The following is an 11,390-nucleotide window of genomic DNA, read 5'->3' as shown; positions in this document are numbered from 1 at the left end:
ATTTGGATTTGTGAATATAAAATTTGGTCAAAATAGTAAACAAATGAATTAAATAGAGCTGCCAACAGAGATTTAAGTGAGTGAATCCAAACAATACATTTTTCCAAAGTAATAAAAACTGAAGGTAGATATGATCAGCAATAAATCGTGACAGTTTACTCAACAGCTGTTAAAAGTTAACTCATAAGCAACTCATAAGCAAACGTCATACAACGTCAGAACTCGTCGTCCAATCCAGTGCGGTCGCCGCGTCAGCGCTACAATCCCTGTGGGCGGAGAAGGGATTCCGGTTCCGGGTGTTTTCAGATCCCAGTCGGAGGCGCTCGCTCCTCTGATTATGTTCTTTTATCAGAAACTTCTTTCGATTGCCGACTGATTAAAGTAGAGTTCTTTTTTATTTAGTGAGTCCAGTTTAAGCCGTGAATATGACGACCCGCTCGGAGAGAGAGAAGGCCCAGAAACTCAACGAGCAGCACCAGGCCATCCTGTCCAAAATGCTGAGGGAGGAAGACAACAAGTACTGCGCCGACTGCGAGGCGAAAGGTAAAACACTCACACTGACGGATATTTCTCTTTTTTAATCACACAAAGTTCGCAGTTTCACTCAGAATCTGGTGTTTATGTAGCATCTGCGTCGGCTAAGCTAAGCAATGCTAAGCTACTTCGCTGGTGTGTCAGCTGACATCTCTTCCCCTTAAGCTAAACAAAGTGGCTAACTAGCAAGCTAACTTCTCTAAATCTACATAAGCTCTACCTCTCCGCCGCCTCTGTTACAGTTTGACTGGTGGGACTCGCGTGCGTGAGACAGATGTGTCGTAGGCGTGGCTTGTCGACTAACCAGGAAATAAACATTAATAAACAATAAATTCGGATGTATTTCTCTGTATCACCTTTGTCTTCTCGGTGTCTTTTGAAACATTACAATAGAAACGGTTTACTGGAACATTCATTTTTCGTCTGAACAAACATACATGAGGAAATACATTAAGGTAACGACCTACTGGACCGTTGAACGTTTTAACGTATCACCACTGTTGTCTTAAAAAGTCTATCATGGAGACATCGAGGCAATAGGAGAGACATGAAACTACGAGTCCCAGAGCTGGCTGTGATATTAACATTAGTAGATGCTTTACAGTAATAAAACCTGGACGCTTTTAAAAACACTGGTGTGAACTTGGTCACCTTAGCCTTGAGTGAATTGTAGTGTTATATAATATAGTCAAACAGTGTAATGCCCCAGTAGCTGAATGGTCACTGCACATGCCACTGAACTGCAACTTCCCTGGTACGACTCCAGCCAGGGACCTTTGTTTCCTGTCTGCCCTCACTGCCCTCTTATCCAGTTAGGGGAAAAATATCAAGAGTTGTTTTTGTTTAAACAATAATATCATGTATCTTTACAAGTAATACTGGCTGCCTTTTACATCTTGCATCAGTGAAACCAATCAAATAGTTAACATAACAGCTCAGACAACATGCCAACTCTGGCGTAAAGATGTAAAGGGAAAAATAACAATAATAGTGTCAATCCTACAGATTTACATTAACAGTACGGTGCAGCTTTGTGTCTTGTTACATGGTAACTAGACTAACCTAATAATGTGACCTGTTATAAGGACAGACAACAGTACTGATCAGACGTGATTGTGTTTAAGCACATGCAGTGAAAGGTTCTCTAATTTCAGTTCCTGTTTGCAGAATGAAAGCTGAAGTCTAGTGATGTCTGATTCCAATGAATGAGTGTGATGAATAATGTAGAATATTGTGGTGAGAGAAATAAATAGCCTTTCATATAAAACATGATTGATGGCTGATGAATTGCAAGTTAATCTGGTCGATCACACTTCGCAAGCTCTACCTCCTGCTCACTCCCTGCTGCGTTTGAGCCGAGTATGAGATGCATGTAACATTATGTTTCACTTGTGTGCTGTATTAAACAGTTCTCAGATCCACTTGACATCAGATTATGATGCTAACAACTTGAACGATTCATTGATATTTGCAGTTTTGAACAGACATTGACACAGTTACTCCTGTAGCGTCCTGAGATCACCATCGCAACAACAGCCTCACACACGTGGAAACCACCAGTTGGTTCAACACCAGTTAAACTGTAACACCTCCAGCTCAGCTGCCTGTTTTGTTGTGTTTTTTTTTTACAAGCGTTCAGAGAAGTGTGGCAAATTGATTCTGGCTTTCATGTGAGCTCATTGGTAAAGAATGCAGAGACTGTTCTCGGCACTTTTAAGTCACTACAAGATTGTTCATGTTTATGTTTTTTCTTCAGACATTTCTCCATTTTCAAATCACAATGTTTTTTTTTTCTTTATCAGGTCCAAGATGGGCATCCTGGAATCTGGGAGTATTTATCTGCATCCGGTGTGCTGGCATCCACAGGAACCTGGGTGTACACATATCCAGGGTCAAATCAGTCAACCTGGACCAATGGACCTCAGATCAAATCCAGGTACTGTGTATCAGAAAATGACAGTGTATCTGCTTATGTCCTGCCTTTTATCACCTCAGTCCTAAATTAATTTAAGTAATGTTGGTGAAACATCATTTCAAAGGCTTTGTTTTATAGGACATAAGCAGGTTGATTTCAGCATCCTTTTACTTGTGCACATCTGTCCTCTATTGACCACCAGCCTTCTCTTTTTAATCCCATAGAGCTGTGACAATATTGCAAATTTCCATTTCCTTTTTAAAGGGCACTCCCAATAATTTAGCACTGCACCTCAATAAAGTTGATGGACTGGGGAGAGACGGATGAAAAACAGAACGTTTAGATTCTGTGCAGCAGAGGCCGAGACATCCTAACTTTAAATCCTTAGTGTGGGTCAAGCTTCCAAAATGCTAGATCCTACGTGTCCCATAATGCAATTTGACAGGGTATTTCAGTATGCTGACTTCATATGTCATTATATAGTCATATGGATGTTACCATAATGACTAGTTTTCAACTTTCAAATTACTGTTCACTTGAAGATCTGAGTCATAATTACAACCGGGAAACATTTTTGTGAAACCTCCGATGTATCTGACTTGCTGCTTTTTAATATGGAAGTGATGGTAAAGTTAAACAAATATCGATGTCGTACATCAGCCCAGTTGTACTAATATGGTTTTTGCACAAAAAAAGTTAAATTACCTGTTATATGTTCTTAAAAGTACATCTACTCCTTCTCCCTCTTTGGAAAACTCCAGAATCTGTGAATATTCAAAGGTTTAACTTCTACTAAGATGTCTCCCACTCTTCAGGTTCTCACATCACACTTCTGTAAAGTACTACTTCGACCATTATTGGCTTCCAACTAGTTGTGATGTCACAAAATCCTGCTCTTAGACCAACCCCTTAAAACCAGATTTTCAATGAGCACAGAGAAATTTGCACTTTCAGTAGATGAATGTGAAAACAGTCTTCTAGTGTCAAACTCTGCACATACATCATTGTGTACAGTGAAGGTCAACATTCCAGCTGAAGTAACAATATAAAAAACACATTTGTAAGTGGGGAGAAACTTAAGTGTGTTGTATTTTTAACCCTCACACGACCAACTCAACAATCTCACAACTGTCTAAAGTTGCCTGATGTCGTGAATGCTCCCAGGCAGTCTTTCCCATCTCTAACACACCCCCATCCCATTTGATGTGCTACTTGTTAGACACCCTGTCACAAACTCCACAGACTCAAGCTCTTAAATCCAAACCAAGATAACCCTCATGACATCATCAGGGTTATTTTCTCATACATGAGAAAGCTGCGCTCGAGCCACAGACGTTATACCGCCGTCTTCACAGGATGAGTAGTTCTCCTCGTGATGAGCAAGCTGATCATCATGTGTAAACTCAATGGAGTGTGCCTTTTAAATATTTCAGCTTATATGAACAGTTTCTGTCTTCTGTTTAACCCCTTTGTGTTTCCTTTTCTCAGAGTATACAGGACATGGGTAACACCAAGGCCAGGCAGCTTTATGAGGCCAACCTTCCAGAAAACTTCAGAAGACCTCAAACAGACCAGTATCCTTCACTATCAGCAGACACACTGAACCTAAAAGTGTCCAGCTGTATATATAGTAATTCATTTTGACTTGCTTGACACCTCATTCTCCCTTAACTCTGACCTCAGAGCAGTGGAATTCTTCATCAGGGATAAATATGAGAAGAAGAAATACTACAGCAAGAATGTGACCAATGGGAGCAGTGTATGTTTCACTTCAGTTTCTCTATAATTTCTTGTGTATATTCCCTACTGTTCACTTTGAGGGTTTTTTTTCAGTGAATTAGTGTACACACATTTACTGACAACTGGTTTCAGCTAGTGTACACTTTCCTGTGTACTCAAGCCTGCTCTTCACTGTTGAGTTTTTTTTGGGTTTTTTTCAGCCAAAAGATAGTAAGAAAGAGAGGGAGCCTGACAGAGGGAGCAAGGTGTCATCCTACACCAAAGTAAGTATGAGTAGAGCTGCATAAACATGCTCCTCAGCTTTGTTTTTCACCCATACTGAGTGTGTCCTACTTATCACAACTACTTCATTTCATTTAAAGAGTGAAGAGTCCAGGCCAGCCCCCAAAATCAGCCCCGCTAAGACTTCAGAACCCGCTGTGAACCTACTAGGCCTTGGTGAGTGTTTCTGATATCTTTGCTGTTCATATGTTACTGGACAAAAACAATTGTCAAAAAAACTCTGCTGACTAAGACCGAGATATTGTTTATGGAATCAGGCTAAATAAAGTTTCATCTAATAAATGATTAGATGAAAATGATTGAGCCAGTTGTTTGGAGTTTGTGTGGACTTCAGGTGCCTCATAATTCTTGATCAAGCTTCTGATATTTCACACTGATATTTAATATGTATATGGCATAAGGAACCACAGTATACAGTCATTTCACTGTATATATATGATGGGTGCAGGTTTCCGTTTCACCTCTGACTTGATGCAGCATGATCGAGCTGTGTCTGACATTATATACCTTCACAGCAGGGGACGACTTAACTAGACCGACGTGTTGTGATCCTGCATCAAACTGTGACTTTCTCCTTCTTCAGCCGAGTTGTCACTGTAAACTGATCGATTCAGCTTGTATGGATCAAACAGCGGATTAGAGAGAAACTGTCACCTTTCTTGCTTGCTACTCGTCGTGCAGCACCCGCCTAACAAAGGAAGCACTATGACTGTATGCCCCTGTTCCTTTCAACTAACAGGCAGCAGCGCGCTCTCTGTGTCAGAGCTGTAAGGAAGTCTGTTGTTCTTTTAAGTTCCTGTTAAAAGGAAAGTATAAAATTCCTCCTGCTGCTTTACACACTTTGTGAACCACTGCAAGGCTTTTTTTTTTTTGTGAGGCAGCTAGAGGAAGCGGTGTAGCTGTTGTCTCACCAAAAAAGAGGCAACACATGATCACACTCGCCTACATCACAGCACAGGCATCCCAAACATATAGAGACATGGCATATTTAAAAATCCATATCTCCCAACTCTAGTGGAGAGATAATTTTGGTTTTTATGGATCTGTTGCAGTAGTTCTGACAGTGTACAAATAGCAGTTAGTTGTGTCTTGACGTGTAGAAAGTTGTGCTCTTGTCGATATTTCTTGTCCTTTGTGATCAAACATTCAGGTAGAGGTACACCTGATTATCTGTCCATTTGTCAGTGTACTCGTCCATCTATTTATTTAATGAGGTAGCTCAGACTGTGATTGGATGTCGATACTTCATTAAAGCATTTTCATTTACTGTTTAAAAAGATTACTTATTTATGTTACCAATTGGCTTAGAGGGGAATTGGCATTATTTAATGAGAATGGCATGTTTACTGTTGTTTTTGCTCTGTGGTCAGTGAGCCAATAAGCATAAGCTGATTTATTTTTTTTATTATACTACTATATTAATAGTTATTGTCACTGTGTGGGCAGTTCTGTGGCAGTGAGGGTGGATTGCAGAACAAATATTCTCTCTTTTTTTCACAGCAGTTAGATGTTGGATTAGGATTTTTACTCTCAGTGAAATGAAGCCTGACGTTGGTAAACAACCAGTTAGACATTCTGAATGAGAGCCTCACAGTGTTGTTTTTCTTCCTGTTAAAGCTACTTTTTCACCTGTAAAACCAGTCTGTTCACTTTCTGTCGCAGACGCACCGGCAGCTGCATCAACTAACAACGGTAGCACGAGCACAAGCCAGAACAACAATGACCTGGATATATTTGGCCCCATGGTATCCAACCCCCTCCCCGCATCCACATCAACAGCTCAGTTTTCTCAGGTAAAACCAAGCAAAGGTTCCCTCATCCAAAGCTCAACAGTAATGGTTGTCTAGTTGAAAAAACTGAAATTAACAGTGCAGTAAAAAAAATAAAAAATCAGCATCCACAGCCCACAAGGCAGTGATAGTGAAACCGAGTCAGTGAAACCAAATGAAAGAGAAGAAACATCATCAGTTTCGATCTGTCATAAATGACCTTACTGCTACAGTACCAATCAAATGGCCAGTCCAATTTTAGTATGCTAACACTTCTCTATCAATCATTTCACTATTTATTTAGCCTAAAAAGTGAATCTGAGACATCTGTTGTCACTTCATACTTTTTCTTTATCAGTGTGTCCTCTAAACCACAGAGTCCTTTTCCTCCTTCTAGGTGAGCTCCAGTAACGCAGCCAGCACCCCAACACAAGCTCCAGCAGCAGGAGGTGCAGCCAGCTCAGGGTCAGGACAGGGAGACCTCGATTTGTTCAGTGACAGCAGTAGCACCACTAAGACGGAGGACAATGCCAAGAAGCCGCTGTCCAAGGACTCCATCCTGTCCCTGTATGGAACCAACAGCATGTCCCAGCAGGCTCCTGCTGGTAAGGACCCTAATGCTCAGAAATCTAGAAGTTTATCCTGTTATTATGATGTAACTCATTTGTGTTACTTGTCTCTGTGGATTGAGAAATATAAATGTTTTTTTTTAGGCCGTAGTGGGCTCAGTTTTAAAACTAGAGTGAAGATACTGGTATTATATGAAACTAGACGACCTCAGGCATCCATTGGCACCAACCATGTCATGCTAGCTTGTCAGGAAGGGGGCTAAATAAAAAATGAACACTCCAAAGTTAGGCTAAATTTTGGCGAGGGAAAAACTGGTATGGCCATTTTGAAAGGCGTCTCTTGACCTCTCACTTCAAGATAAGACAGATGAAAATGGGCTCTAGGTGTAACCATGAGTCTCCCTTTTACAGACACGCCCACTTTATGTTAATCCCATGCAGTTTTTTGCATGCAGTATAAATGTGTTATTTTCACCTATTCTAAAAATGGTGGGTTGGAATATTTTGGCACACTGGGGTCCCTAAACGGTCTTTGAATTGCATAAATTTGGTATGACTGGAAAGCTGAGACTCTTGTGGATTCAATTAGCCCAATTTTTTTCATGTGTGATGATGTTAATCCTCATAATAGCCATTTCATTGTAGTGAGACCAATTTTTTTGAAACTTCGCCTCACTCTGTAAAATGACCTATTGTGACCTCTAGGATAATCACAGCCTCATGAAACTTTACAACCACAAACCAAAGACTGAGGGCATTCAGAGGATGTGTGGCTTTCCTAGGTACATTCACAATAAGGGGGTTTCTGAGCAATTTCCAGAGCAGAAGTGCTCACCATCCAATCGCTGAAAAGTGCAGTTCTTACAAAAAACTCTAAATGTCAAATGTTTTTGTTACCAAATCACAACATGATTTTTTCTGTGGTGTTCCTCATGGTCTTGATGTCTTAATGTGGTATTTTGGGGGGATTTTTGACCGTTTTTGTCAATTCTCGAGTGGTTAAAAATGGTTAAATTTTGCACCACCACCCCATTTTGCGAGCTGAGAGCACGAATGAAAGAGAGAGAGACAGAGAGAGAGAGAGAGAGCATCAGTGGTTGAACAAAGCAGTGTTGTTTTCTGAATGTTCACGGCGGTTACGTTCTAAAGCAAAGCGTCTCTGTAGATAAATACACTGCCACACACTTCTAGTGGGTCATAAGTGATGATTGAGAGGAATTATTGTTATATTGTATGTTTGGTTATTTTTTTTTAGGAAAATCCTGCATAGTGCACCTTTTAAATTGAAAAATGTTGTCTAAACACAAGCCTGTTAACTTTATAAAATGCAGTCTAAAATTGGCAAAAATTTTCATTTGCATCTTTGAAATATCTATTCAAAGAATTAGCAAAAGATACTACAAATCTGACCACTGATTGCCAGCTTTTGGTATATGACTGTTATTATTATTACTATTATTATTATTATTATTATTATTATTGTTATTTTATTTGCACACACATAGGACTGCAGTAAACTCCAAATAATAAAAATAAAGAGATGTGTTAGGAGAGATCAAGAAGGCACAGGCTTACACAATGGACCTCTCCTCAACTTATGGAGAAAAACAAACAACAAGAATCGGGAAAGAAAAACAAACTAAGCTAACATAATTTAGAAAGATACAACACAAAATAAATGACAACAAGAAGCAAACAAAATGAGCAGAAAAACTAACCAATCAGTAGACAACAATCCAACAAAAACAAAGAAATACATGAAAAACAATTCGAGGAAAAGAAGAAAAAATGTATGTATATGCAGGTCAAGAAAATAATTAGACATTATGAATTAAATTAGTAAGTAAAAAAGTAAATTTTATTTATAAAGCACCTTTCAAAACCAGAGTTACAAGGTGCTGTACAATGCAAACAATTGATGACGATTTCTTTTGAAATATTTCTAAAGATAACGAGCTCGTGATAACGTGTACTTTGGCATTTCATATCTCTACACCTCCGGATCTGCTGAAGGACTACTGGCTGTGTTTCGTTTTGTAAAAAAGAAAGTAACCGCTGTGGTTTCTCAGTCTTACAGACACTTTTGAGTCTTTACCAAAGAAGTACTGAGGTTTGATAGCTAACCATCCTCTATGCTGAAACCCTCTATATCTCTGGTTGTCAGACACACCCAAAGCCCAGCTGTCTGCTCTTCTCAGATAAAACCTCTTCCAGCCCATCTGGAAGCCCATATTTTTGACAACATAGATGTTATTTTTTTAGTTCTGGCCATCATTTCTGTCGGCTAGAGTAACATTTTACTCACCAAGTAGTAGCTAAGACTTGAGGATGTGGTGACATCACTAGAACTGAATCCACAAGGAGCAAGTAGATGCTTATCTTTATTTCCCAACACAGTCACACATAGCTGTCCTAACTTCTAATCCTGATTCACTAACAGGCTCCTGAAACGCATACAACGAAATATGAACTTGTTTTGTTTCTCTGTTTCCATGTCTCCTTCCCCCCACAGCTGGCATGTTCATGGGCCCCTCTCAGATGCAGTTTCCTGTCCAGGCCCCTGCTGGTTATCAGGCCTTCCCTGGCATGGGCACAGCCATGCCGCCTACAACTGTCATGGGCGCTATGATGGCTCAGAGCGGGGCAGCCATGATGGGGCCTAGTCCAGGCATGATGGTTGGGATGACAATGCCTAATGGCTTCATGGGGAATGCGCCCGCCGCTGGTGTGATGGGCATGGCCCCCAGAATGATGGGACCACAGGGTGGTGCAATGCCTGCAGGCATGGTGCCTGCTCAGGGCATGTACGCCATCCAGCCTGGGCAGCAAGCTCAGTGGAACATGGGTCAGGTATGACAATCAGATTAACAACACTATTGTCATAGATTATTTAACAAACGACTTCACATTATATCTTGTTCTTCTGCAATAACAGCTCTATTTGGCTTGTGGCCCCTTAAAGAGAAGCATATGTGTCCCCTCATCACAGGATCTGTAGCAGTATTTGTCATTCTTGGATTGTTGCATTTGAAGGATTTTTAGAGGCCTGAAAGTATTTAATACAAACACATCACCTGCTCTATGGGTTGGGTTAAAGTGTGTAGCACTTCCGTCAGATCTTTCACTTATGACCACACCCGGCTGTGATGATGCATTGCACAATAGTGTCATGTGAAAAGCTCCACTGTACAGCGTGTGGACAGAGCTTGCAGCAACCACTAGATGGCACCTCAAGCAGGATTTTAAAACTGGGTTTAGATACTTTTTAGATCTGCAGTATTTGAATTCTGACTATTAAAGGGCAGAACACGAGACACTTAAGCGAGAGAAGTGAGTTTTGTGTGTAAAGGTAGCAGTGGAACAGGAGGAGCTTTAGTCTGAGACAAACTTTGAGAGCAGATTTTTAAAAACATGCTTTTACCACTTTTGAAAAGAGGTAAAAATAGCATCCAACATGTAGATAGTGATTGGTATAATGATGCGTCAATAAATCTTCAGCTTGTAGTAGTTTAAGGCTAGAGGCCAGTTGACCACTACAGGTTTTAGTCCATGATTTAATCCTGATTATTAATACTGATCTCTCAAACACCCCCAGGTGAACCAGCAGATGTCAGGGTTGGCTCTGAACGGTGCTGGTGGTCAGATGGCCTTCGGTCAGCCTCCGTCAGCTATGGGTGGTTGGGCTGCCTCTGGATCTGGCCAGACTCTGAGCACTCAGTTATGGAAGTGAGCCTCCAATGGGATTGATGGTCGGGCAGAGTAAGGAGTCAAAGTTGCAGAAAGTACAAAATATATCTTGTGCTTCTCTGTACCTCACTATGAACTGATGTCCATTTCCATCATGGACCAGCCTTCAGAATATGAAAATTGTATCTCTTTTTTTTCCCCCTTCTCCCTTTCTCTGTCTCTCTTTCTCTCTATTGTGTGAGTGAATTGGGAGTCATACAGGATTACAGCCTGGCAGTTTCTGCCTGTCGTATGGTTTTTGATCATAACTTTTATTTTCCTTTTTTGGAAAAAAAAAAAAATGACAAGGAAATAACAGTCCTAACAAAAATGATATCGACATATCAGAAAAGCTGCAGGACCAGTTACACAAGCTTTTATTGTATCACTGTATCATTATAAGATTATAGAACATTTAAATGAATAGTATTTAACGGGAGAAGATATGACTATCAAGTCTGTCAGTACTGCTCCCAAATGTACAGCGCTGTATAACCTTCTTTTAAAGTACTTGTGGTTCCCCTATAAAATTAAAGTGATAATAAAGGATTTGCTTTGTTGTGTCTTTTGTGATTCAAGTTGAAAATAGAGGAAAACGTGTGAGGTTTTGTGACGTCATTGAATGGCTTTAATTAATCTATCTGGATCAAGATGTTGCCTTTGATCAGTGTTCACTTATTCTCATCTTTCTCAGATCAGTTAGCGTCAGTATTTATCCTCTATTGTAAAAGTAAAGTTATGTGCATGTTTGTGTGAACCATAACAAACTAAACTAAGGGGCTGAAAACTATGATTTTTGCTTAACCATGTATATAATAAATGATTATTCTTGGTTGCAATTTAGTCAACAGAGCA

The 11,390-nt window shown here is 40.1% G+C and overlaps 1 protein-coding gene across 1 annotated transcript; it reads left to right on the top strand.

The window, feature by feature from the left end:
- The first annotated feature begins 270 nt into the window (after window positions 1–270).
- On the top strand, window positions 271–11,084 carry LOC137178014 (stromal membrane-associated protein 1-like). Its single transcript, XM_067583906.1, has 10 exons — window positions 271–543; window positions 2,337–2,470; window positions 3,938–4,023; window positions 4,133–4,208; window positions 4,390–4,452; window positions 4,552–4,627; window positions 6,134–6,264; window positions 6,638–6,845; window positions 9,322–9,659; window positions 10,405–11,084. Exons 1-10 carry the CDS (start codon window positions 426–428, stop codon window positions 10,537–10,539), a joined length of 1,365 nt encoding a protein of 454 aa, XP_067440007.1. The 5' UTR covers window positions 271–425; the 3' UTR covers window positions 10,540–11,084.
- Window positions 11,085–11,390: the final 306 nt, after the last annotated feature.

This window comes from Thunnus thynnus, chromosome 3, assembly GCF_963924715.1.
Source record: "Thunnus thynnus chromosome 3, fThuThy2.1, whole genome shotgun sequence".
In the NCBI taxonomy this organism is placed as follows: domain Eukaryota; kingdom Metazoa; phylum Chordata; class Actinopteri; order Scombriformes; family Scombridae; genus Thunnus; species Thunnus thynnus.
Note: the sequence above shows the minus strand (reverse complement) of the source record. Positions and strands in the feature narration are given on the sequence as shown.

Excerpts from the sequence above, each read along its gene's own strand:
- LOC137178014 (XM_067583906.1), top strand. The coding sequence starts at position 426 with ATGACGACCCGCTCGGAGAGAGAGAAGGCCCAGAAACTCAACGAGCAG. Across the intron at positions 2,471-3,937 it reads GGACCTCAGATCAAATCCAG|AGTATACAGGACATGGGTAA; the intron begins GTACTGTGTATC and ends TCCTTTTCTCAG. Across the intron at positions 6,265-6,637 it reads CAACAGCTCAGTTTTCTCAG|GTGAGCTCCAGTAACGCAGC; the intron begins GTAAAACCAAGC and ends TCCTCCTTCTAG.